Source organism: Pan paniscus, chromosome 1, assembly GCF_029289425.2.
Source record: "Pan paniscus chromosome 1, NHGRI_mPanPan1-v2.0_pri, whole genome shotgun sequence".
Lineage (NCBI taxonomy): Eukaryota > Metazoa > Chordata > Mammalia > Primates > Hominidae > Pan > Pan paniscus.
Window position 1 is genome coordinate 47,163,345 of NC_073249.2, and position 26,119 is coordinate 47,189,463.

General features: G+C 51.6%; 1 protein-coding gene and 1 non-coding gene across 8 annotated transcripts in view; one reads left to right on the forward strand and one right to left on the reverse strand.

Moving 5' to 3' along the window:
- LGR6 (leucine rich repeat containing G protein-coupled receptor 6) overlaps nt 1-26,119 on the reverse strand; it is a 127,932-nt gene that overhangs the window by 100,569 nt on the left and 1,244 nt on the right. The window contains exon 1 of one of the 7 annotated variants that reach the window (XM_034943627.3): nt 4,556-4,638. The exons of the other annotated variants lie outside the window; for them this stretch is intronic. Within the exon in view, the coding sequence (XP_034799518.2) occupies nt 4,556-4,638 (83 nt within the window). Of the gene's footprint in view, nt 1-4,555; nt 4,639-26,119 lie in introns of those variants that run through there. 7 annotated transcript variants of the gene reach the window in all.
- LOC112438717 (small nucleolar RNA U13) lies at nt 22,961-23,064 on the forward strand. Its single transcript, XR_003027093.1, has one exon. It is a non-coding gene; the product is annotated as a small nucleolar RNA U13 (small nucleolar RNA).

Genomic DNA, 26,119 nt, shown 5'->3' on the forward strand with positions numbered 1-26,119 from the left:
TGTTACTTGTGGGGGCTCCGTCGGCATTGTGGATGAGCAGTTCTTTACTGGGCGGGACTGTCCCACTCGCTGCAGAGCTTTTTGCTTCCCTGGCCTTGCTCATAAGTGTTTGGAGCATCTCCCTATTATTGTGACCATCAAAAACACCCCATGAGCCTGGACAACATTGCGAGACCTCATCCCTATACAAAATTAAAAACTAGCCAGACCCGGTGGCACACACCTAGGGTCCCAGCTACTTGGAAGGCTGAGGCAGGAGAATCCCCTGAGCTTGGGAGTTTGAAGCTGCAGTGAGCTAGGGTAGTACCACTACACTCCAGGCTGGACAACAGACTGAGACTTTCTCTCTTAAAAGAAAATTTTAAATGAAGAAAAACACCCCATGCATTTCCAAACACCCCCTGAATAGCAGGCGCTTTCCTCTACCTACACTCCTTCAATTTGCTAGTGCAGGAACAGACTCAGAGGAACAGAGTTACCTAAGGACACACGGCAAGTTCATGGCAGAGTGGGTGTTACAAGTAGGTCTCCTAAAATCCTGGGGGATGCTCTTTCCACCCACCAGATTGATCTTAGTTTCTAGCACAGCCTCCCCACTTTAGATGGCACCTTCTTATCAGAGATGACTTGAATACTAGCTATCATCTTTGAGATTCCAAACACACAAGATGACACAAAGTTGTCTCAGATTTTTTGCAATTTTCACAAATATCCAAACAAGGGAGTGTACTTCCATCAGGAAAAAGTGTGTCTATCTTCACACACACATAAGAGCACAACCTGTTCTCTCTGGCTTTGCACAGAGTCCTGTGTGAGAACAATGCTGTATTTTTAAATAAAAGGGCTATTGCTTTATTTTGCCCTTTCTTGGCTCCCTTGTTGGTAAAAGGAATGTCTCCCAGACTGCCTGGAGTGGCAGGAGGGTTTGTGATGGAGAGGACAGGATGTGGGGGAAGATAGTAAAAGAGAAGCTGGAGGGGTGCCTGGAGTGGGGGGTTATTTGTGAGGGGAGAGAGAGTCCCTGGCAGTTGCTAAGCAAAGGCAAACCTTGTGCAGGTCAGACTGAGCCAGGGAGATGCTGGGCACCCACAGTGTCGCCCGAAGGTGACCCAATTCATTCAGGTGGGGCTGGGAGGGATAAAGGCAGGGGAAGACATTCCTAAAAGTCAGGGGAGAGAAACAAAAAGGTGGAGTTTTTTGTTTTTTGTTTTGTTCTGTTTTGTTTGCCCTGAGTTAAAAGACCATGGAAGTCAGAAGTCAGAGACTGTCCACTGCATCGTGGTGTTTCATCGATGTGGTGTGGGGCTCCTAAAACCCTGATGGCAGAGAAAGGTCAGCGAGGGACGAGATCCAGGAGAGGTTCCTCTCTCTCAAAAATGCTAGATTTGGGAAATCATGGTTTGGCACCACCACAGGAACCAACTTCAGGTTAAATCGTATTGCTCTGACCTCTTCTTACTGAAAGGGGTTAATCTGATAGCAACAGCATGCCAAGGGTGTGGGCCCCTGGGCAGAGCGAGGAGATGGAGACAGTTCTGGGGCCGGTCCCCACCCTCAGCACTGCAGGGGAATCCTCTTGGGAGGGACTAAGGCCCACCGCAGGCTGAGGGGACATCTCTGGCTCTCCCCGGCACAGCTGCGAAGCTGGAGTGGCCCACACAAGTTCCTGAATCCCAGTCAGAAGTGTTACAGCAGGTCAGGTGCAAAAGGTCACTCCTGCCCCCATGCAATTAGTTGTGGCTCTCAGAGAGCCTGGGGAGGTGTTCCCCTGCCTGTGCCCAGAGCCAGGAGAAGCTTCTCAAGAGCAAAGTGTGGCACCGGGATTGCATAATGTGTGTGTGTGCTTCTCCCTCAATGGCTCCTTCCTCCTTGCCAAGCCATGCCACCCACAGGCAGAGAAGTTAAAGGGACCCAGGCCTCCCAGGCCCAGCCGGAGCCACAGTATGACCTGAGAACAGCCCAGGAGTATGACAGAGCAGAGCCTCTGGAGAGGAATGAAAATATGGGGGACTGCTTCTGGGCCCCCTCTGCTCTCTACTACCTCTCTGAGAGACAACGCAAGACCTACACTGTCCAGCGCAGTGGCCACTAGCCACTTGTGACTATATTTAAATTCATTAAAATTAAATTTAAAATGCAGTCCCTTAGCTGCACTAGCCACATTTCAAGGCTCAATAGCCACATAAAGCTAGTGGCTCCTGTATTGGACAGCACAGTTCTAGAACACATCCATCATCGCAGGGCATTCTATTGGGCAGCAATGGTACAGCCTCTGTTGTCAGACTGACTTGTGTTTGATTTCCAGCTCTGCCACTTACTGGCTTCTGCGATTTTGGACAATTACTTCACCTGTCTTTGTCTTAATTTCCTCCCTGGTAAAGTGCTTAGGCAGTGCCTAGCACATGTTAAGTAACCAACAAATGTTACCTTTGAGCATCACCACCCAACTCAACCATTTACTGAAGCCCAGTTCAAGTACCTCCTCCTGCAAGAAGCCTCCAACCTTCAACCATTCATTTAGTCATGCAGCCATTTATCTATTCAACATTTATTGAGCACCTAGTATACATCAGGCACTATGCTAGGTGACGAAGCGGCAAAGTCCAATCACAGATGCTCCCTGTCCTCAAAGAGCCAAGTAAGTGGGGACAATGACAACAGAGTGGACAATTACAAGCCTGAGTGACAAGTGCTGGGACTGGGACTTAAGTGTCACAGGGCTTCCTCAGACTAATCCCTTTGGCCTTTGACTCTGATCTCTGCAGGTTCAGTCACAAAGTGAGGCCACACGATCCTGTGCTCGATTAAAACTGTCATCTCCTAATCTCAGACTGCTCATTCATGCGGCTGGTCTCCCCAGACAGGCTGGGAGCTCCTCCATGGCTCCCAGTTGTCTGTCCTTGTCACATACACACACAGCTTCAAAGCTCATTTTCTACAGCTTCCGAGGGGTGGGCACCCCACCTGCGGGTCCTGGACAAGGGATTGAGGAGGGACGGAAGACAGATTCTGAGGCAGGAGGGAAAGGGAATTAATCCAGCACATGAAAACGGCAGTGGCTGTGCATCAGAGGACTTGCCCACTCAATCCTGCTAAGCCTGGTCTCCCCTGACTCACCAGCGTCTCTTCTAGCCCTCATTCTGATCTCCAGCTCCGTCTAGGAGGGCACTGTTTCTGTGTGTGGAGGTATGTGGGCGTGAATTCTGTTTACCCTATCAGACTGGAAGCCCCTTAGAAAGAAGGACTGAGATATCCCATTAGATCAGACCTCTCCATGGGTAAAAACTGCACTTCCCTCCTCGCATGGAAATCCCTGAGCTCTCAGCCAGGGCCCCCAGAAGAGGAACTGGGTGGAGCTGATGCAGGTGGGAAGAACTAGGGTGCACAAGGATTGGGGAGGTGAAGTCAGACCACATCTCTGAGCCTTGTTTGTTTAGCTGAAGCTCCTTGTCCTGCTGCCTTTATTTCATGGATAAACAGGCAGGGTGTGTCTGGGGGTGGAAAACTGGAGAAAGCCCTCTATTCAGAGTCCCACCCTCACCACCCCCACCACCCTCACCACCCCCACCACCCTCACCACCCCCACCACCCCCACCACCCTCACCACCCTCACCACCCCCACCACCCTCACCACCCCCACCACCCTCACCACCCTCACCACCCCCACCACCCTCACCACCCCCACCACCCTCACCACCCTCACTAACCCCATCCCAGATGGGAGCTTTTCTTTTACATCAGAGCACCCTCCTTCCCAACCCAGCAACTCAACTCACCAACACACACACACACACACACACACCCAGGTGCACCCAAACACCATTTACCCCTACCCTAGCCAGAGGGTTTTCTAAATTGGACAGGATCCCAGACTCAATTTGAATCTAGGGGAAAAGAGCAGAAGATAAAGTTCAGAGCATATAATAAAAAGAGCTACGTTTGCTGGATCACACACTGTGCTAAAGATTTCACTGACCCATTTTACAGATGAGGTTCAGCAAAATTAAGAGGTTTCGCCACCTTTCCGCCTCTCCAGACCCCCACTCCACGTCTTTGCAGTTTATAGAGCTCTTGAACATCCTTGGTTTCATTTAATTTGATCCTTTTTAATAGGTCAGGGAACGAAGCATTATTTATTCCCATTTTAAATGAAGAAACGGAGATTCGGAAATATCAAGTTACTTCCCACTGTGTCACAAAGTTAAGAATTGGCAGCGCGAACCCACGCCAGGTGGTTCAGTGGAGCCCCTAGCTGCACGCACGTACCCGGGAGCTAAGCGGCGGCCCCGGGGGCGGGGACCAGCCTCGCGCGCGCGCCCCTGCCCACCCCAGCCCGCCTGGCCGTGCCCCTGCCCGCCCCTGCCCGCGCCGCCCGCTCCATGGCTGAAAGGGTCCGGAAGTGGGGAGGCGGCCTCGGCTCCCGGAACAATGGAGGGGGATTAGGGCCGGCCCGGGTAGCGCCCCACCCGTCGCGTCGGTTTCTGGGTCCTGCTCCCCAGGGCTGCGGAGGACCTGTGGAACTTTCCGGAGCTCGGCACCCTTCCCCCAAGCCCACCTGGGCGCACCGCGCCGTGCACTCCCAGCCCGGGAGAGGTTCTGTCCCCCCCGCGCTAAGTGGCCCTCTCCCTCCAAGCGCATTCCGGCCCCTGGGACCTCGAGTGCCAGTTCTGCGGTCCAGTGCCCGCCACCCTCCGCGCTGATCCTCTCTCGTTCTGCCGCTTCTCTCGTATGCCCTTCCCTCTGGATAGCGCCCCACCCATCTGCCTTCTTCCCTAACTCCCGAATTATTTGGTTCATCAGAGCTATAGAAAGACTAGATCCAAGATCTGGATCTAAAATACCTGCCCAACAAGAAGTCCTTCCTGATACCTAGCCTCACTCCCTCATGCTGCAGTTGGACTGAATAGAGTTCTCTGCCTGCCCTTATAATGTAATCCTCAGTGGCTCTGGGGTCAGACTGCCAGAGTTTGTATCTTGGCCCTCACGCTTAGCAGTTGTTTGATGTTGGACTAGTTCCTTTCCTCTCTGTGCCTCAGTTTCTGCATCTATAAAATAGTATCTAATATTCCCCATGAGATAATGTTGTGAGGTTTAAATGGGAGAACCCATGGGTGTAGCATGAATGTCAGTGGACATCCCTCTCCTCACCTGCATGTAACCAACAGAGCCCCTCCTGGTGGAGAAGCAGGGCTATAAAGTTAGGAAAGATAGGCTGGGGAGGCTGTGGGTAGAGGAGGGCGTTCTGGGTCAGCCCTGCCCTTAGGAGGCAGCAGCTGCCGCTTCTCTCTGGTGCCTCCAAGTGAGTGCCACCTGCCTCGCCCCTGATCTTCTCATCCTTTGATCTTCTGATCTCTGGCCAGGGTCTCCCAGCCAAAGGCATTCCTGTCTCCCTTGCCTTCTCCAAGGAAAGGCAAAGGGCTGGACTCCCTCCCTTTGCCCCAAGCTCCTTCCTCCCTCCCCTGTGTTGTGTGTGTAACTAAGACTACCAGTCAGGCCCTGGGACGAGGTAACAGCCAGGACCCCTAAGGTGGCAGTGTCTAGGGGGAGAAGAGGGCATGGGGAAGTGTTGGACATCGGGGCTGTTACTGGGCATGATGCCCTGGGCTGGACCAGACACTGCTGGAAAGGTGCCTTCAGCCCAAGTTCCTTATTGCCAGAGCCAGTTTATGCAGAGCCCTGGATGAGCACTGGAGAAAGTGTGTGTGCCCCTGTGAACAGTGTGTGTTCCCTGCCCTCAGGAAACTTCGGTCTGAGGAGAGATTCAGACCCACAGATACTGCTGGACAGAGCCTTATACATTAGTGCTGGAGGAATCTCAAGTACCTGTGGGTCAGGGAGGGCTTCCTGGAGGAAGCTTGGCCTGAGCTGGCCAAGAGAGACATGATTTGCCATCAGAAAGTGGCCTGCCTCAGAGCTGTGCCAAGGGGGGAAATGAGCTGGGGGTGTTAGCATGGGAGTGAGGGAAAGTGTGGTGGATGAACGGTGGCCTCCCTAAAGGTGTGTCTACCTCATAATCCCTGGAACCTGTGAATATGATCTTACTTGAAAAAACGGCCTTTGCAGATGTAGCTAAGTAAGAGATCTTGAGATGATGAGCTCCTCCTGGATTATCGGAGTGGGCTGTAAATCCAGTGTCAATTGCCCTTGTGTAGACACGCAGAGCTCACACACAGAGAAGAAGGTGAGGTGAAGACAGAGGCAGAGATCGGAGTGATGTGGTAACCACGAGAAGCTGGAAGAGGCACGCAGTGGGTTCTCCCCTGGAGTCATTGACAGGAATGTGGCCCTGCTGACATCTTGATATCGGGTTTCTGGCCTCCAGAACTGTGAAAGAATAAACTTCTGTTGTTTTAGGCCACCCAGTTTGCGGTACTTTGTCACGGCAGCCACTGGAAACTAACCCAGGTAAGTGGGGAACAATCAGCAGAGCCTCGGTGTGCTGCTGGTCCTCAAGCCCCTCTTCCCACTGTGGCTTCCTCCTGACCTTCCCTCTGCTCGCCCTCCATCACTGGCCCAAGCCAGTGACCCATCCCACACTTCTCCACCTAGGAAAGTCATTCTCACCCCCTTGAGACTCCCTCGGATCTACTCTGATCCAGCAATTCCATTGCTGGGGACTTAACCAACAGAAACACATCCATATGCTCACTAGACAACCGTACGAAACTGCTCATAGCGGTGGTAGCCATGATACTCCCAACTAGAACATGTCTGGTTGCCCATCGACAGTGGAATGGGCAAACTGGGTTGTATTCACCCATAGTAAGTACCATGCCACAATGAGGATGAACGAACTACGACCACCAGCAACAACATGGGTGAATCCTCAAACATGGTGAGGAAAAGAAGCCAGGTGCAAAATAATGCCCCATTTATGATAAGGTTCAAAACACAGGCACAGCCTACCTATGTTGTTAGAAATCACGATCGTTGCTATCTTTGTGGGGGTGGGTAGTGACCAGCAGAGGGCATGGGGGTGGAGGGCTTTTGGGAAGCTGATGATGTTCTCTTTCTTGGTCCAGGTGCTGGTTACACAAGTGTATTTGCTTATGGAAATGTACCAAGCTATACACTTATGATATGTATGCTTTTCTATTATGTATATTATATTTAGTTTAAAAAAACAAACTCTGGGCCAGGCGCAGTGGCTCACGCCTGTAATCCCAGCACTTTGGGAGGCCAAGGCAGGCGGATCACTGGAGGCCAGGAGTTTGAGACCAGCCTGGCCAACATGGTGAAACCCCATCTCTACAAAAATATAAAAATTAGCCGGGTGTGGTGGCACATGCCTGTAATCCCAGCTACTTGGGAGGCTGAGTCAGGAGAATTGCTTGAACCTGGGAGGCTGGGAGGCAGAGGTTGCAGTGAACCAAGATCACACCACTGCACTCCAGCCTCGGTAACAGAGTGAGGCTCTGTCTCAAAAAAACAAACTCTGAAAGTCTTCGTGAACCTCAGGCTTTCTGAGGGCTCCCCTCTAGGTTCCCATGGCATCCCGTGAGTAATTCTCAGTTTTTATGTCATTAAATGAAATTGGATGTTTATTTCTGTATATTGTTTCATCATACTCATCTGTGTATCCCCAGCAGTTTCCCCAGGCTCTGGCACATAGTAGATGCTCAATAAACACTTGAGATTTGCTGGCATGGCCATGGGCTTTGGTGTTGCCAGACTTCTCTCCCAGGGTTAACTGGCCATTGGCCCCAGCTCCCTGGATCTTCACAGGATTCCACAATGAGACACATTGCTTCACACTGCTGCCCCATCCTAGCCACCTTCTAAGTGCCCCCACAACCAGCCTATGCTTGTCTCCTGCCTCATGCTTAATGCACACGATGGTAATTTTCTGACCCAATCGTAATCTCTGTCAATGCAAAATTCAAGTCTTACTTATCTGGGATCTTCAGAGCCTAGGCAAGTGTCGGGAACACTGTGGAGATTCAAGAACCCACAGCCTCAAGTTGCTAGAGTCCTCTATCCAAGCCTAGGGGCAGGCACATACCTTTGTTCGTCCTAGCTTGTTTGGAATTGGATGGAAATTTTCAAAAGAAGTTTTCTTTAAAAAAAATCAAGAGAATGAAGAGGAAAGGCAAAAGCTTCTAAGTGGAAGGGTTTATAGAACAGATGTCTCACTCTAATGAAACCCAAGCCTGGCCACGAGCTGACTGGCTGGCAGCTTAAGAGGCTCCCCAGTGCGGCTCCATCCTCACCGCAGCCGTCTGGGTTGGAAGCCACACCTCGGGCTCCTGCCTGCGGTGGAGCCAGGTTAGTGCTACTACCAGGTCTGAAGAGGGCTGCCCTCCCTCCCTCTCTCTCAAATAAGTCCATCTGCTCCAGCCTAGGGTTTTTGTTTTTGTTTTTTTTCTGCTCTGTACCTCCCAGCCTCTGGCCAGTCATTTGTTCATTCATTCATTCACTCATTCATCTCTTTACTCATTCCACCAATATTTTTGAGCATCCATGTGCAGAGGGCTTGGGCCAGCACTGAGGATACCAGGAGAGCAATGGTGGCCAGGCCCCTGCTTTCTTGGGGGTCCCAGCCTGGTCTGAGAAACAGACAAGTAACCAGGAATCAGAACCCAAGGGAATGAGCCTTGGGGCAGGGCAGGCACACAGAGGGGAGGCCTCCCCCAGAGTTGAGGGATTAGGGAAGGTTTCCCAGAGGAAGAGACATCTCAGTCAGCCCCTTACATCCTAAATGAAACTGATGCTTCCTTGCCTCTTCCAAATACCCCACCAGAGGAGCAGGCTTCTGGTCTGAACCCATTTCTTCACCACATCCTTGCAGTAAATCAACCGTGATGTCCATAGGGCTGTTTCTTATAGACCTGGATATAAACCAATGGTGCATCACCTAAGTACAAACTAGGTAAAAGCAGTTCTGTAGGAGATGGAGTAGAGAGTGGCTGTCCAGAAGCTCCACTGATGATCTGACTTATTCCATGAATAAGCTTGAGGCAGTGCTTGGCAAACCCTAAAATGAAGATTCTGGCTCAGTAGGTCAGGGTTGAGGCCTGAGCTTCTGCATTCCTCACACACTCCCAGATGATGCCGATGCTATGCTGCTGGGCTGTGAACCATACTTCGAGTGAAAGGCTTTAGGATATCCAAGGGAATCCATAGAATAAACCTCCTTTAAGCAATCTTTTATAAATATGTTTTAAATCACTTTTTTTAACTAAGTGTTGACCAGGCTGACTCATAGAAATATGCCACTGTGGCCTGGTCTAGACAAAGGTGTCTGGCCAAGGGGCCAACCAGAGGACAAAATCTGCTCCTGCCCTACTCATCAACTCTGCCCGCTCCCCACGTGGTAGGGCCACTGGGGCAAGGGGCACCCTTTTCTATTTCTCACAAAGATGTTGCCTGGACTAGCTGCAGCCCAGAACACTGTGGGGCGGGCAGGCTGAGTGGATGTGTGGATTTCTGAGGAGGAGCAGGGAGAGGCCTCTGACCTCCTCAGCAGCAGGCAGCCCCTCCAGGATCCCTGGGGATGGCAGGTGTGGCGTCTCCAAGGTTGCCTTTACAGGCCAGGATCCCTTCCTCATGGAGAAAGTGAAATGAAACCCAGGTCACCCCACCATTGCCTATGGGGCTAACAAAGAAGGGGTTAGCTTTGGGCTCTCTCCCCTCTGGCCAAAATAGGAGGGAAACTTGGGGACACTATGATAGGAAGGAGGAGGGACTCTAGGAAGAACTTCCCAGTGATCACATTCCCAGGGGGTCAAACACTAAGCAAATGGTGGGGTGTAATGTCTTGATCTGCCCATCTGGAGGTCCCAGCCCAGGTTAGGGGTAAGGGGCTGGAGTAAGGTGTCAGAAGGGCTCCCCAGGCCAAGTTTCTGAGCTTCCAAGCCTTCCCCTCTTACTACACTCTTTACCCCTATGGCTCTAGGGCCATTTGCTCATTGGCACTGGGCATGCTAGGGTTCCAGGGGTTAGCCCAGGTATTTCCTGACCCCAAGCCCCACCCCCAGCAGGTGCCCTGGGCCCCACAACATGGTGCCTTTGTGCCCCCATGCCAATCTAGACAGTGAAGCTAATGCTTTCTGGCAGGTGGAGGCAGGGCAGGCAGAGGGGGAGGTGGCACCCTGGGCTTCTGCATTAGAGGAGGGGAGTGGGCAACGAGGCGAGGGCTGGCGTGGCGTCGGCTGGTGGGGGGGTAGGCATTCCTCTTTCCACTGGCTGCACATAGTTAATGGGGGGCCTTGTTCTGGGTAGGCACACAGCCCTTGAGATGCTGATGATGGCCATGTCCTGTCCCGGCCCCTGGGATCTCAAGTCTCACGGAGTGAACACTGCAAATCTCAGGGGACCCTGGCACCTCCCTCACATCACAGTCTCCTCTTCATTGGCTCACTCATGCCCCTTCTCTCTCTCTCTCTCCTCCTTCTCCTCTCTCTCTCCCCTCTCTGTATCTTTCTTTATACACCATCATTTGTCTCTATAATATCCTGGGGTCAGGAACTCTCACCCCACAGGAAACAGACCCAAAGGCATCAGAGGACTTGTCCAAAGGCACTCAGCATGTTGGCAGCAAAGACAGCGTCCTAGCCCAGGGTCTCCTGATCCCACTTCCACCAGAGAACAAACCTAAAGTTCCAGTTGCTGGAGTCAGGAGGGTTGCGACTAAATTGGAGGAGGGAAACTTTGGAAGCACCTCCTTCCTTCAGAGGACTCATGCAGCTCCTCACTCCAAAGGACAGAGAAAAACTGCAGCAGGAGGGTGGGAGATTGGAGGGAGAGGCTGAGCCAGCAGGGCTCTGCAGGTCAGTGGTAGGATTTCCCAAGTCCAGGCGCTCACTTGGGGCGTTACTAAGAATCTATCTCCACAGCTGGACCAGCGACTCTGTTTTTTGCAGTGAAAGTTAGTGTCAGCACCTAGCACAGCTGTGCCTACTACTAAGTGTATACTTAATACATATTCATAGGTTGAATAAATGAAAAATAATAGCTAACATCCATTGAATGGTTACTGTGTGCCAGACGCCGTTCTAGGCACTTTGCATTTATTAACTCATTTAACAAGGGCATCGTTGTCATCCCTCTATTACAGGTGAGGAAACTAAGGCACAAAGAGGGTAAATCTTTCCCCAAGGATTGGTAAAAGGCAGAGCCAGAATCTGAACTTAGGTGGAGTGGCTCTGGGGTTTGTGCACTTACCCACTCTGCTAGATTTATAAGAAACTGGGAAGGAGGCCAACACACACAGGATCTGACATCTGTGGGATGGGCCCTCTGCCCTCCCTTTCAAGCAGAATCCCTGCCCGCCAGAGCCTGACAACTGCCTCATTCCCAGAAACACTGAGACTCTGGTGTGCCCCCTGTGCCCACTCTAGCACAATGCACCCCATAGACCCTGGCCCCTGCAGATGCCACGCTCAGGCCAAGAAGCACCTCCAACCCAAGGATGCTCAGTCTCCCCTCTAGTCCTGGGGCCACCTCCTGCCCATCTGGACAAAGGCTGCCTCATCTCCCCTGTGGCATCCCTGAGAGGGAGACCCCTTCCTCTCATCCCCTCCTGCCCTAGCCCCTAGGTTAAGGGGAGAAAGGGCTACATAATTTGCAGGACCGGCCGGGCACAGTGGCTCACACCTGTAATCCCAGCACTTTGGGAGGTCAAGGTGGGTGGATCACCTGAGGTCAGGAGTTCGAGACCAGCCTGGCCACATGGCGAAAACCCGTCTCTACTAAAAATACAAAAATTAGCTGGGCATGGTGGCAGGAGCCTATAATCCCAGCTACTTGAGAGGCTGAGGCAGAAGAATCACTTGAACCCGAGAGGCGGAGGTTGCAGTGAGCCAAGATAGCGCCATTGCACTCCAGCCTGGTTGACAGAGCGAGACTCTGTCTCAATAAATAAATAAATAAATAAATAAATAAATAAATAAATAAAATAATTTGCAGCACCCAGTGCAAAATAAAAATGTGGGGCCCCTTGTAATAAAATTATTAAAAATTTACGCAGCTCTGTCGCCTGTAATCCCAGCAAGTTCAAGACCAGCCTGGGCAATATAGTGAGACCCCACTATAAGTTTTAAGTTTTTTAATTTTAAAAAAACTTAAAAATTAGCTGGTTGTGGTGGTGTGCACCTGTAGTCTCGGCTACTCAGGAGGCTGAGGTGGGAGGATCACTTGAGCCCAGGGAATTGAGGCTGCAGTGAGTGGAGATCATACCATTGCACTCCAGCCGGGGTGACAGTGCAAGATCCTGTCTCAAAAAAATAAAATAAAATAACACACACACACAACCAAAAAAATAACATGGCAACAGCAGAGCAATGGCCCAAGCACAGGGCCCTGTGTGACTGCATGGGTGGCATGTCTGTGAAGGGATCCTGGCCACCCAGTCACACATGCTGAAGCAGGTAACTGCGCTGGGGGGCCGGGTCCAGGATGGCCTGAGAGGTGATCTGTTTCCCGGGTCTGACTCCTTTGGGTCCTGAGCTCTCATTGGCCCCAGGTAAGTGAGGGTGGGAGCCCAGGTCCTGTCGCAATGCTCATTCTCTCTTGCTTTTGTCCTAGACAATGGTTCCCTTCCTTTCTCGTCTCCTCCCAGTCTCCTAATCTGCTCTGTCCACCACAAAGGCAGCGGATTAGTTTACAGCCCCTAACTGCCTCAACTCTCACAATTCCTGGACACTTGATCCAGTGTCCTCCATCCTCAAACACTCCCAACCCTGGGTTGCCCCAGATCTGGAGCTGAGAGAAGGGAGAAAAAATGAAATGCATACACAGGAACTGTTTACAGTCCTGTCCTGAGCGCCCCCTGCAGGCGGAGACCCATACTAGGGGTGTGTGTGTGTGTGTGTGTGTTGTGTGCGTGTGTGTGTTCTTGAAGGATGTGTATGTATGTTTGAAGGAGGTGTGTGTGTGTGTTTGAAGGAGGTGTGTGTGTGTGTATGTTAGGTGTGTGTGTGAAGGAGGGCTGTGTGTTTGAAGGAGGTGTGTGTGTGTGTTTGAAGGAGGTGTGTTAGGGGTGTGTGTGTATGTTTGAAGGAGGTGCGTGTGTGTGTTTGAAGGAGGTGTGTGTGTGTGTTAGGTGTGTGTGTGTTTGAAGGACGGGTGCATGTTTGAAGGAGGTGTGTGTGTTTGAAGGAGGTGTGTGTGTTAGGGGTGTGTGTGTATGAAGGAGGTGTGTATGTTTGAAGGAGGTGTGCGTATGTGTTTGGAGGTGTGTGTGTGTATTTGAAGGAGGTGTGTGTGTGTGTTTGAAGAAGGTGTGTGTGTTAGGGGTGTGTGTGTATGTTTGAAGGAGGTGTGTGTGTATGTTTGAAGGAGGTGTGCGTATGTGTTTGGAGGTGTGTGTGTGCGTGAAGGAGGGTGTGTGTGTGTGTTTGAAGGAGGGTGTGTGTGTTTGGAGGTGTGTGTTAGGTGTGTGTGTGTGTTTGGAGATGTGTGTGTGTGTTTGAAGGTGTGTGTTAGGTGTGTGTGTGTTTGGAGGTGTGTGTGAAGGAGGTGTTAGGTGTGTGTGTGTGCTTGAAGGTGTGTGTTAGGTGTGTGTGTGTCTTTGGAGGTGTGTGTGTGTTTGGAGGGTGTGTGTGTGTTTGAAGGAGGTGTTAGGTGTGTGTGTGTTTGGAGGGGTGTGTGTGTGTTTGAAGGAGGTGTGTGTTAGGTTTGTGTGTGTTTGGAGGTGTGTGTGTTTGAAGGAGGTGTGTGTTAGGTGTGTGTGTGTGTTTGCAGGTGTGTGTGTGTTTGAAGGAGGTGTGTGTTAGGTGTGTGTGTGTTTGGAGGTGTGTGTGTGTTTGGAGGGGTGTGTGTGTTTGAAGAAGGTGTGTGTGTTTAGAGGGTGTGTGCGTGTTTGAAGGAGGTGTGTGTTAGGTGTGTGTGTGTGGAGGTGTGTGTGTGTTTGAAGGAGGTGTGTGTTAGGTGTGTGTGTGTGTTTGGAGGTGTGTGTGTGAAGAAGCTGTGTGTTAGGTGTGTGTGTGGAGGTGTGTATGTGTGTTTGAAGGAGGTGTGTGTTAGGTGTGTGTGTGTTTCAAGGAGGGGTGTGTTAGGTGTGTGTGTTTGGAGGTGTGTGTGTTTGAAGGAGGTGTGTGTTAGGTGTGTGTGTGTGGAGGTGTGTTTGTGTGTTTGAAGGTGTGTGTAAGGTGTGTGTGTGTGGAGGTGTGTGTCTGAAGGAGGTGTGTGTTAGGTGTGTGCGTGTGTGTGGAGGTGTGTGTGTGTTTGAAGGAGGGGTGTGTTAGGTGTGTGTTTGGAGGAGGTGTGTGTTAGGTGTGTGTGTGTCTTTGGAGGTGTGTGTGTGTTTGAAGGAGGTGTGTGTTAGGTGTGTGTGTGTTTGGAGGTGTGTGTGTGTGGAGGTGTGTGTGTGTTTGGAGGAGGTGTGTGTTTGGAGGTGGGTGTGTGTGTTCGGAGGTGTGTGTTTGAAGGAGGTGTGTGTTAGGTGTGTGTGTGTTTGGAGGTGAGTGTGTGTGTTTGGAGGTGTGTGTGTGTTTTGAGGTGTGTGTGTGAAGGAGCTGTGTGTTAGGTGTGTGTGTTTGGAGAGGTGTGTGTGTGTTTGAAGGAGGTGTGTGTTAGGGGTGTGTGTGTGCGGAGGGGTGTGTGTGTGCGGAGGTGTGTGTGTGTTTGAAGGAGGTGTGTGTTAGGTGTGTGTGTGTTTGGAGGTGTGTGTGTGTTTGAAGGAGGTGTGTGTTAGGTGTGTGTGTGTTTGGATGTATGTGTTTGAAGGAGGTGTGTGTTAGGTGTGTGTGTGTTTGAAGGAGGTGTGTGTTAGGTGTGTGTGTGTGTTTGGAGGTGTGTGTGTTTGAAGGAGGTGTGTGTTAGGTGTGTGTGTGTTTGGAGGTGTGTGTGTGTTTGAAGGAGTTGTGTGTTAGGTGTGTGTGTGCTTGAAGGAGGTGTGTGTTAGGTGTGTGTGTGTTTGAAGGAGGTGTGTGTTAGGTGTGTGTGTGTTTGAAGGAGGTGTGTGTTAGGTTGTGTGTTTGGAGGTGTGTGTGTGAAGGAGGTGTGTGTGTTTGGAGGTGTGTGTGTGTTTGGAGGTGTGTGTGTGCTTGAAGGAGGTGTGTGTTAGGTGTGTGTGTTTAGAGGTGTGTTAGGTGTGTGTGTGTGTTTGGAGGTGTGTGTTTGAAGGGGGTGTGTGTTAGGTGTGTGTGTGTTTAGAGGTGTGTGTTAGGTGTGTGTGTGTTTGAAGGAGGTGTGTGTTAGGTGTGTGTGTGTTTGGATGTATGTGTTTGAAGGAGGTGTGTGTTAGGTGTGTGTGTGTTTGAAGGAGGTGTGTGTTAGGTTGTGTGTTTGGAGGTGTGTGTGTGAAGGAGATGTGTGTGTTTGGAGGTGTGTGTGTGTTTGGAGGTGTGTGTGTGTGCTTGAAGGAGGTGTGTGTTAGGTGTGTGTGTGTTTAGAGGTGTGTGTTAGGTGTGTGTGTGTGTTTGGAGGTGTGTGTTTGAAGAGGGTGTGTGTTAGGTGTGTGTGTGTTTGGAGGTGTGTGTTTGAAGGGGGTGTGTGTTAGGTGTGTGTGTGTTTGGAGGTGTGTGTGTGTTTGGAGGTGTGTGTGTTTGGAGGAGGTGTGTGTTAGGTGTGTGCATGTGTTTGGAGGTGTGTGTGTTTGGAGGAGGTGTGTGTTAGGTGTGTGCGTGTGTTTGGAGGTGTGTGTTTGGAGGAGGTGTGTGATAGGTGTGTGTGTGTTTAGAGGTGTGTGTTAGGTGTGTGTGTGTGTTTGGAGGTGTGTGTTTGAAGGGGGTGTGTGTTAGGTGTGTGTGTGTTTGGAGGTGTGTGTGTGTTTGGAGGTGTGTGTGTTTGGAGGAGGTGTGTGTTAGGTGTGTGCATGTGTTTGGAGGTGTGTGTGTTTGGAGGAGGTGTGTGTGTTTGGAGGAGGTGTGTGTTAGGTGTGTGCGTGTGTTTGGAGGTGTGTGTTTGGAGGAGGTGTGTGATAGGTGTGTGTTTGGAGGTGTGTGTGTGCTTGAAGGAGGTGTGCATGTTTGGAGGTGTGTGTGTTTGAAAGAGGTGTGTTTGGAGGTGTGTGTGTGTGGAGGTGTGTGTGTTTGGAGGTGTGTGTGTTTGGAGGTGTGTGTGTGATGTGTGTGCGTTTGGAGGTGTGTGTGTGGTGTGTGTGGAGGTGTGTGGAGGTGTGTGTGTTTGGAGGTGTGTGGGTGGAGGTGTGTGTGTGTGGAGGTGTGTGTGTTAGGTGTGTGTGGAGGTGTGTGTGGAGGTGTGTGGAGGTGTGTGTGTGTGGATGTGTGTGTGGAGGTGTGTGTGTGTTTGGAGGTGTGTGTGTGGAGGTGTGTGTGTGTGTTTGGAGGTGTGTGTGTGGAGGTTGTGTGTGGAGGTGTGTGTGTGTTTGGAGGTATGTGTGTGGAGGTGTGTGTGTGGAGGCGTGTGTGTGTGTTTGGAGGTTGTGTGTGGAGGTGTGTGTGTAGGTGTGTGTATGTGGAAGTGTGTGTGTGTGGAGGTGTGTGTGTGTGTGGAGGTGTGTGTGTTTGGAGGTGTGTGTGTGTGTTTGGAGGTTGTGTGTGTGTGTGTGGAGGTGTGTGTGTGTGTGTGTTTGGAGGTGTGTGTGTGTGCTTGAAGGAGGTGTGTGTGATGTGATCCCAAGAAAAGGAACCACGAGCATAGATCCTGCCTTCAGGAAGCTCCCAGACTGAAGGAGGAGGCATGGCCCCTGCCCTAAAAGAGTTCCCCTCTCCTGATGCAAAGAAACACAGCTTCTGTCCACAAGGAACCCTGAATCTGATGAAGTAGAGCATCACAATCAGACAAACATACAGACAGATGGGGACACACACACCCTACAAAGACATAGTGAACATAACACTACCTGGTATTTTCACAGGGAATAAAATCACACCCCCTCTGTGCTAAACACCCCCAAGGAGGATCTTGCTTCATGCAACAACTCACCGGGCAGAGATGATTATTGACACTTGACAAACAAGTGTCAACCTTGGTCTTCCCATTCCTTGGCCTGTGGGTTTTCCTTTGCACCACAACCGCCTTTCAGGGGCTTCCGCATTAGGAGCATCAGTTAGACACAAGCGTTCCCTCCTCTGTGCCCCGCCTGCTGCGCAGTATCTGGCCCTGCCTAGGTCTATTTCTCACTTCCTACAACAGGTCAGTTATTTGCGCTTGTCTTATCTCTCTCTCCAAGGCTCCAGGGGAGAGGAAAGAGGGCAAGCATTCAATCCACATTTGTCAAATGAACAAATGAGTGATTGAATGAATGAATGAATGAATGCTTGCTCCTCACAACAGCCTGGGAGTTCAAGTGGCACTATCATTGGTTATTAACACGGGGCATGAGGGGCACCGCAGCACCAGTGGGGATGACAGGTATTGCCAGAATCCACACAGTGTGCTGATGGCAACCGGGGCTTACACACACTCTACCGAACTGCGCTGTTCTTCTTCGTGCAAAGGAACATGGAGCATGTTGGGAGAGGTCCAGAGACCTGGAGAAAAGAATCCTCACACTGGATTCACTGGGAAGGCTTCCTTCCTATAGGAGGTGCTAAAAGCTTCTTAGTGGGGGCTGCCTTTGGCCTGTTTCTCAGGAGCCAATAATAACTCAGGTAGGGGGGCAATTCTAACTTGCCAATCACACAGGGAGTTGGAATAAACCTCCATGTACTAGGCTCCCATTTTCCTGGTTCACCCACATATTCCCCTATACAAAGAAGCACTTCATCTGCCCTGCAAGAACCCCAGCAATGCACTGAGCTGGGGGTGCTACATGGAGAGAGTGACTCCGCACTGCTCCTCTGCTCCTCCCCCTCCATGAGTCCATCTGCCTTGGCTTTGGGCCTGGGGACCACATCCAAGTCCCTGACACTGGTGCAATGGAAGACACTCAGCACCTTTCTGCCACCTTATGCAGTCTGGACACTCTTGGGGACACTCCCACCTCCTCCAGCACCTCCAAGGGCAAAGGGGAAAGGATGGTGGCAGAAGCAGAGGGTGAGAGGAATTGTGTCCTAGGACCGACCCTCTGGGTCTCACTCTCGGCAAGCCCTAGGCAGGCAGAGTCAAATAGGTGAAATGAAGGGCCACTACAGGCCTGCCTCCACCGCTCCTCCCAAGTGCCTCTTCTCAAGGGGAGACCAGATAGATAATAACCATAGCTCCCATAGATTGGGCATTTGCTATGTGCCAAGCACTGTGTCTAATTATAAACATCTTTCCGTATGCCCATTTTGAAAGCAAGAAAACAGAAGCTGAGAGAGGTGAAGAAACACACAGCCATAGCTGGTTAGAGCTGGAACTTAGCCTTGAACCCATGTCTGCTTGGCTGCAAACATGCACTCTTTCTTCTATAGCAGCGCTTCCAGGTGTGTGCCCAGATGGGGTCTCCTATCCCTTGGGATGGCTGGATGCTGCCCAGGGTTGACTGGGTGCCTTTCGCCTGAGAGGCCTTGTTGGTTTAACCCAGGACACTGAATACCTTGGATTGCATTTGTGTGTTTGTGTATGTGTGTGTCTGTGTATTTAAAATGTGTGCCCTGAGGGAAAAAGGGAAGAAAACCCTGCTCTAGAACATGCTGCCCCAGGGAGTGGGACAGAACAGGTCGTGGAGGTGAAGTACAAAAGCCCCAATGTGGTTCCTCATTCTAACCTGGGCTCATGGCTTCCCCTTCTCCTGGCCCTGAGTTAAGTCCTTCTGGTCTTCAGGACTCAAGCCTCTTCTCTCTCCCCTGGGCCTTCCCTGACCACCTCGGTCCTCTTTCTCCCTTGAATGCCTGTGGACCTCACCTCTGGTCCTCCCTGGATGCTCCCAGGATTATCTGATACAGTGAGTTCACTTTTCACGTGCACCTGGCTGGTCTCTCACTGACAGTCATCACCCTGACTGCCTCCCAGAGGACCCAGCAGACAGTAGGTCCTCAACATCAACGCTGATGATAATCTCCACACTCAAGGATTCCGTCTTACCCTCCCCAGAGTCCCCAATTTCTGTGCTGAGCCCCAATACCTTCCCCTCCAAGTAGCCCCCATAGATGGGCTCCCAGAAACCACTGCTGGTGGATGGGAGGGAAATGGGGCAAACCACTGATCCTTCCCCCAGAAAGACAGGAACTGTAACTAGGCTTTGAGAGGGTGCTTGGCCTGAGATTTTGACACAGCCAGAGTCCTGCTCATTCCCTTGGAGTTTGGAAACCCCTCAGCTGTGGGCCTCTGAGAGGCAGTTGATAAAGTGGGTAGGAGGGAGGCTGCCTGGGCTGAAATCCCCCCACCAGCAACTAGTGGCAGGTTGTCTTAGGCAAGCTCCTTAGCACTGAAAAGCCTTGGTTTCCTCATTGGTAAGTGGGGATAACACTAGCACCTCTCTCATGGGGTTTATGTGAGATGATGCAGATAAAGTGCTTGAGCGCACTTCCTGCCACATGCCAATCATTCAATAAATGCTGGTTATTACTATTATTGGTAAAGGAAGAGACATCAGGGTGATGGTGGATTCCTATGTATGTCTCTCTGAACCTATGGGGGGCCATCAAGACTGGGTCCCAAGAATGAACGTTCCTGATGAGCTAGTGTCTTTCTGGAAGAAGATCACAGTCCAGGGCATGAAAATATCAACCAGGAAGGTATCCTCACTGTGCTGGAGCAGACAGGAGAGGCAGAGAGCTGGGCGCAAGATGCTTCCCCGGTCCCAGCCTCAAATTCACATCTCACAGTTAATCAGAGAGGGCCCTGATCTCCCAGGGATGGGGAGAATTGAAGACACAGAGCATAGGCATCCCCTGATGGTTTCTGGAGGAGACAAAAGATTGTAGCAGAGAAGCGGGGGCTGGGGATGGGACACAAAGGAAACTTCAGTTCTGGAGGTGCCTTAAGTAGCCGGGCCCAGCTCCCCTCCAACCCGCCAGCCGCCGGCCTGCCCATGGCCTGCTCTGGCATGGCTCCGGGGGGCACAGTGCCAACCCCTGAGCTCTCCCCCCACCATGTCCTTTTGCTGATTCCAAAATAACTCTCTGCTCACTGCCCAAGTTTGGCCTCTCGGGTGTTTTTCTCCTCCTGGGACCTGTTCTCCCATGTCTGAAGGGCGGGAGGAGAGACCTGAATTGTCATTAGGGACTGGAGATCACTCGATTTTTGCCAATGGACTAGTTAGTACAAAGGGGACCCCACGATTCTCAGAAGCCCCCAGGTCAGTGAGTTCATTTCGGTTTGGCTAAAAGAAGTTGCCATTTCCAACATGGGGAAGGGAAATTGGCATTTTCTCCGCCACCCCATCTCCTGCACCTTCCCAAGGTGTCTGAAGCCCCAGCAGGCTCCTTGATCTTAGCCCTGCTCCCAATAGTGACTCACTAGCCTAAGGTCACATAGCCCATTAAGAATGAGCTCAGAGGAGGATCCTCACGGCCCCTCAGGGCATGTCTGCCCCCAACCCCCACAACAACACTCCCAATCCCAAATGACCCATTCACCCCTGCTTTTCCTTGGGCTATAGCAGAGAAACTCTAATTTCAAGGAACTCTGATTTCTGGGGAGAAGCTGTACTCTCCAGACAGCGCTAACCTAGAAGCCCAGATTCTTCCTCTTTGGAGAGTCTCCCACCAGGCGGCAGGCTTAGCCCCAGCTCCTCCGGGCATCCCCTGGGAGAAGGATCACTTCCTCCACCATCCCGGCCCAGGAGCCCAAGAGCAGAACTGGCTGCTTGAAAGGCCTGTTTCCCTGAAAGGCAGTGGGACGGGCTTTGTTAGTAAAGGAGGAGGGTGGGAGGGAAGGAAGGGTGATCTGATGGGGCTCCAGAAGATGAGACTCTGCCATCCTAACTCCCCGTCCTGTCACCAGTAGCTCTGCTGGGCCCTTTTCACAGTAGTTTATTTGTAGCTGAAGGCAATAAGAAAAACAATATTAATAGTAAACATTTTGTAAGCCCTTATAGCATAAAAGACCCTTTGCTTTCTTTGTCTCATTTGCTTCTCCTCACAACCCTTTGAGGTAGATACTATTAGTGTTTCCATTTTAAAGACTGAGAAACTGGAGCTTTGGGGAGGTTAAGTGATTTGCCCAAAGACACAGCTCATCAACAGTGGAGCTGAGACTCAAGCCTGCGCCCAGCAGGGCCTCCCCATTGGGATACCTTCTGTGCCCTGTGTGTCTCTCCCCTGGGGGGCGTGGGTCAGTGCAGGAAGCAGGCTGCAGCGCATGTGGGGCCATCAGGGTTGACAGCCCATGGAATGGGGGGAAGGCGGGGTGGAGTGGGGGCGGGCTGGGGGCCAACTCTGCTCTGAGCCAGGCTTTCTTCTCCTCCGCCAGCCGCCCCACCCAGCCGCGCCCCATGCCCGCTGCTGCCAGAGCCGAGAGGTTTCCTTTTTCTTTTGCCTAGGGCTGTTTCCTGCCTTTCCTTTGAACTGGGGTGTTGGCTCCCCCACACATTCACCCACCTCCGGCGACCCCCTGGGTCTGCCTTCTGATGGGCCCACCCTACTAGGCTCCACTTTGGAGCAAGGCTGGCACAGGAGAGCCCCAGGGGACCCCACTTCCTGGAGTCACTGTACCCCTCCTTCGCCCTTCTCTTCCCCACCCTGGTCTGGGTGCTGCCTGGGTCCTCCCCTTCCCTCCTTCCCTTCCCTCACTGCCTGCAGCTGAGCAGCTCTCCCGGGGAGCTTTCTCTGTCCCACACCAGGAGCAGGAGATTCAAAGTGGATTGCTCCCTGCCTCTCCCACTTTCTAGTTTTTCATCCAAAACATGGCTTCTCTGGACATTGAGGTCCAGAGAAGTTTTGGGACTTGCACAGGGTCTCATAGCAACTGAGAGACTGAAGATTAGAACTCACAAACCCCACGTTTCCGGAAGGAGGAGTCAAACTCTTAGAATCTATTAGAAAGGGCGACTAAGACTGGGCCAGGGAAGGGTGGCCTTGGAAGTGAGAAATGAGACCTGGCACGTTGGCACCCCCACCCCCAATTCACAACACATCCTCTCCAAGGCTGGCTCTCCCCTGTTAAGGCTGCCTGTTTCTCTGCTTCCTCATCTGTAGCCCCTGCAGGGGCCCGTCTAGACCATGTAAGGGAGCATGCTGGCGTCTTCCATCAGGTGCTCCCCTCCCCTCCCTGGATTTTCAGACTGTACTCTTAAAAAAAAAAAAAAAACCTAAAATTAGTCTGGTTCCCAGTAGAACTCACTCCATCTTCTTGGCAGCTTCTTGCACCTCTCACAGCCCCCAACTACACAGACACCTATCCTATGCCTTTCATAGAACAGGACTGCTTCCCTCCCTCCCATGCTAGCTCCAGGATTTCCTCCTCCAGGAAGACTTCCATGACTGACATTTCTTGGCCCTGGTCACCCTAATAACAACACTGGCTAACATTTATCGAGCTCTTCCCATGGACCAGACATTATGCCAAACCCTTTGCAAACATCATCTAAGTGAATCCACACAACAACCCTATGAGGTAGATCTTAACCCTGTTTACAGGTGAGGAAACTAAGTCACAGAAGGGCTAATCAACTGGCTGGGGGTTACATAGCTAGTAAGTGATAGCTTGAACTCTGCTTTGTTGTAGCAAATGCCACAACCCCTTACTCTCTGCCTCCAGCATCCTGCCTCCATCATTTTGGCTGTAGACATCCCCTGCAAATTACCCTGTATCTACACACACACACAGACACACACAGACACATATGCACACACCATCTAACCTTTCAAACAAGTCCAGTGGTTATCAGTTATCACAGGCAATCTTAAAGGGAGTGAATTCCTAAGAAAGCAATCAGCAGTCTGAATGGGGGTTGCATGGTGTAGCGGTCCCTCCCTCAGCCCTGGTGGCAGTGGGCGATGAAAATGGGTGCTTAGGTGTGACTGCAAGTGCATGAGCCTGAGGTCTTTTACAACTAGCTGCGTGAGACACCTTTTCTGGCACCATCTGTTTACTGACACTGCTCAGCCTTGCGGGCCCAGAGTAACTACCCAGATCTTTCTACTCAGGAACAACTCCGGGGATTGTCTGCCCAACAAGTTATTTGCTGTCTGTGTATTCCTGTCTCTGCATCATGTGCACATGCAATGGAATAGAACAAGAGGTGATACTTTTGTAGTTAAGAAGTGTGACAATTGGGTTTTCGTGCTCACATGTGAGAAGTGCCTCCCTCAAACCTTGTTATGAAGTCAGCACATTACTGGTCTTCTTTTTTTTTTTTTTAAGAAGAAAGAAAAAAGAATAGAACAAGAGGCATCATGCCTTCTTATCACCATCAGATTGGATGTCCCCGAGCCAGGGGCTCCATCTCCCCCTTGGTCTCTTTCCAGAACAGGCCCTAGCCAGGGAGAATGTCAAAACCCTGGTGAGTGTCAATGAGCCTCGCTGAGACTATAGTTTAAGAGGAAACTGTTGCAAAAAAGAGAGACATATGAAGGATTGTGAGTATCTGAAGTCCGTCTTCCCAACCTTGATCAAACAGGGCTGGCATTGAGCCCAAAAGTGGTAATAGTGTTTGGACATGTGTGTCAAGGCAAAGAATACCAGTTGGCTATAAAGACGCCTTTCTGGTCTTCCCTAGAACCAAGATGGAGAGGTGGAAGCACCTACCTCATGAAAGGTATTGGCTAGAAGGAGAAAATCTCACAGCCGTGGAGTGGGGGAAGAGATGTGATGTCATTTTTATTGAGACCAGGTCAAGGAATGTGCAAGAGGACTTGTGGGTACCTTCTGGAGCCCATAGCTCCTGGGCGCCTCCTATGGTTCTGTCTATGGCTTCTTCTAAGGATCTTCGAGTCCTCTCTGGCCTGCTACTTCCTGCATATCCAAGTGTTTTAACATTTTTCATTTTAACTCTGTGTCAGGAGGACCTAAGTCCCCACTCTCCCTCCCGATCCCCAACCCCCAATTTTCACCAACTGGTTGGGCTCCAAGTCCCCAGAACCAGCCAAGTATTGATCAAGAGTTGCCCTGACAGTCACCTCCCCAGCACACAGCTCTCTTCCTCCAGCCACAAACCATTCCCTTGAATTCTACACTCACCCACTAGGCTCAATTTTCTTCTGGTGTGGAGAGGCCTGGTAGTTTACCTCCACCTCCATGGAGCACCCATAGGAGGCATGATAATACTAGCCACCATTTCAGAGTCACCCTTGGGTGTCAGGCACTCTGGGGACTTTCATTGAACATATTATCTCATTTAATCCACTCAGCAACCTGCTTCCTCCTTTCCACGTACACATGAAGAACCTGAGGCTTAGAGGTGTTCAGTGAGTGATTCTCAGTAGGTGGCAGAGCTAGGAAGGAACCAAGGTTTGAGTGGCTCAGAGAGAGGCACTGCTGGTTATATCATCAGATGCGAATCTGTGCTGTCCTCAGCAAGGGCTGGGATACATGGGGCAGGGCCAAGCTGGACATCTCCTAACATCGCTGAAAAGAGAAAGGAGCCCCAAGACTTCCCCATCCTGGCTCTTCTCCATGCCAGCTCTCAACCCCACCTTCAGGTGCCTTTGTGGTAGAGCTGTTCTCCAGAGAGGGCAAAGAAAGAAAATTCCTCCTCTGAGACACCCTCAGGACAACTGTAGGAATCCTTCATGCACCATCCAGATGGGACCCCTCCCCAGCCCAGGGCAGGGGACACGGTCCTCTGCCACCTCCTTCCAATATTCCAGACCCCACTGCTAAATTCCCCACATTGCCTCAGGACCCATCATACTCTTTATAGCTCCCACTCCCTCTCTTCTCTCCACAACTCTCAGGAGCATCCCCTGAGTCTTGAGAGAGAGGGGCTTTCTCAATCCCCAGGAAGACACAGACCAGCTCAGAAAACCCCACCTCCACTGAACCCAAATGCAGACTTCACAGCTCTGAGGGAATTGTGGCAAGCTAGTGGGAAAATCTTCTGCCAGCATGGATGGTAGGATGCTTGAATTCCAAAGGTGACAGTGTACCTCCTTCCCCAAGTCCTTCTAGAAAAAGGGTTATTAACCAGTCTAGGAAGACTTAATGCTGGGAAAGGAAGCTCTGGAAGGCCTTATCTCCCCTGCCCCTTCAACCCAGGCAAGGGACCTTCCTTCAGCTCACCCAGAGAAAGGCTCCACAGAAGTCACATCTAAACTCTTTAGCCACAGGACCCTGTCTTCAAATGAACCAATGTCACATACTCCCAGGATAGAAAACTGCTGAAAGAGGGGCTGGCCTGTGTGTAGGGTGGGGCCGGAGCCTGCCCTGCTTTGCCAGATGCTGAGCGCCCAGGCTCTGTGCAGTTGGTACCTTTATTCCCATGATTGCCTCTGCCGTCACCTACTGCACTGTGAAGGATTCCATTTGTCCTTCTAGAAGATGGACATTATTTTTCTCTTCTCACTCCCTTACCTGGCCCACAGCCTGTGCCTTTTGGAGTGGAGGGGGACATCCCAACCTGGGGACAGGGACATTTGGAGAGGAGCCCCATGAAGAGTTGCCCTCTGGGACCCTCTACCTCCCACCAGGACACTCCCAACACTGAGCATCCTTTTAGTTCCACAAATTCTTGCTAGGCCCCTATAAAGATTCACCCAGCCTCCTCTTCCTCTAAGCTCCCATGTGCTGGAACCCCAAAGCCATAAATAAGGGGCCTCTCTCAGGCCAGAAGGAACTCTGGGATCCTAGCCCTCAGCAGAAGGCCCCAGGCTTTCCCACCTGCTCCCAGCTCCTCTGAGGAAGTTGATAGAGCCTGCAGAGCTGGGCTGGAGGAGGTTTCTTTTCCCCAGAGCGGGGCTGGGGGTGCGGGTAGGTGGCCTGGAATGTGTTCTCTCACCCTCCTCCTGCCCAGGTGGTGAGCAGCCAGAGCCCCCAGCCCTCCAGCTCTGAGGGGAAGCTCCCATGAGCCAGACAGACAGGACAGCTGCCCCCAGTAGGGTCCCCTTCACGCGCCATCTCACCCCAACTCAGACGCTAAAAATGGTTCTCTGGTTTTCAGCCTCGGCGCCTGCCCACAAATTAGTGTCTCCAACACAGCCTCTTGGGACATGACTTTAGGGAGGCCCCTGGGGGAGCCAGGAGGCCCCAGTGAAGGGAGATGGTGCTGGCAGAGTCTCTTTCTGAGGAGACAAGAGTGGATAAGGCCCCCCTCCCAGCTTCTGGGAAACCCCCTCCCCCACGAAGGCCACCCAGCCTCAGTGTGACAGCCCTGTTGTCCTCACCATGGCAGAAGAACAGACATTATTTCCACCCTACTGGGGCACGCTCCCCTCACCTCCACCTCCAGTTCTGTCAGCTTTACCCT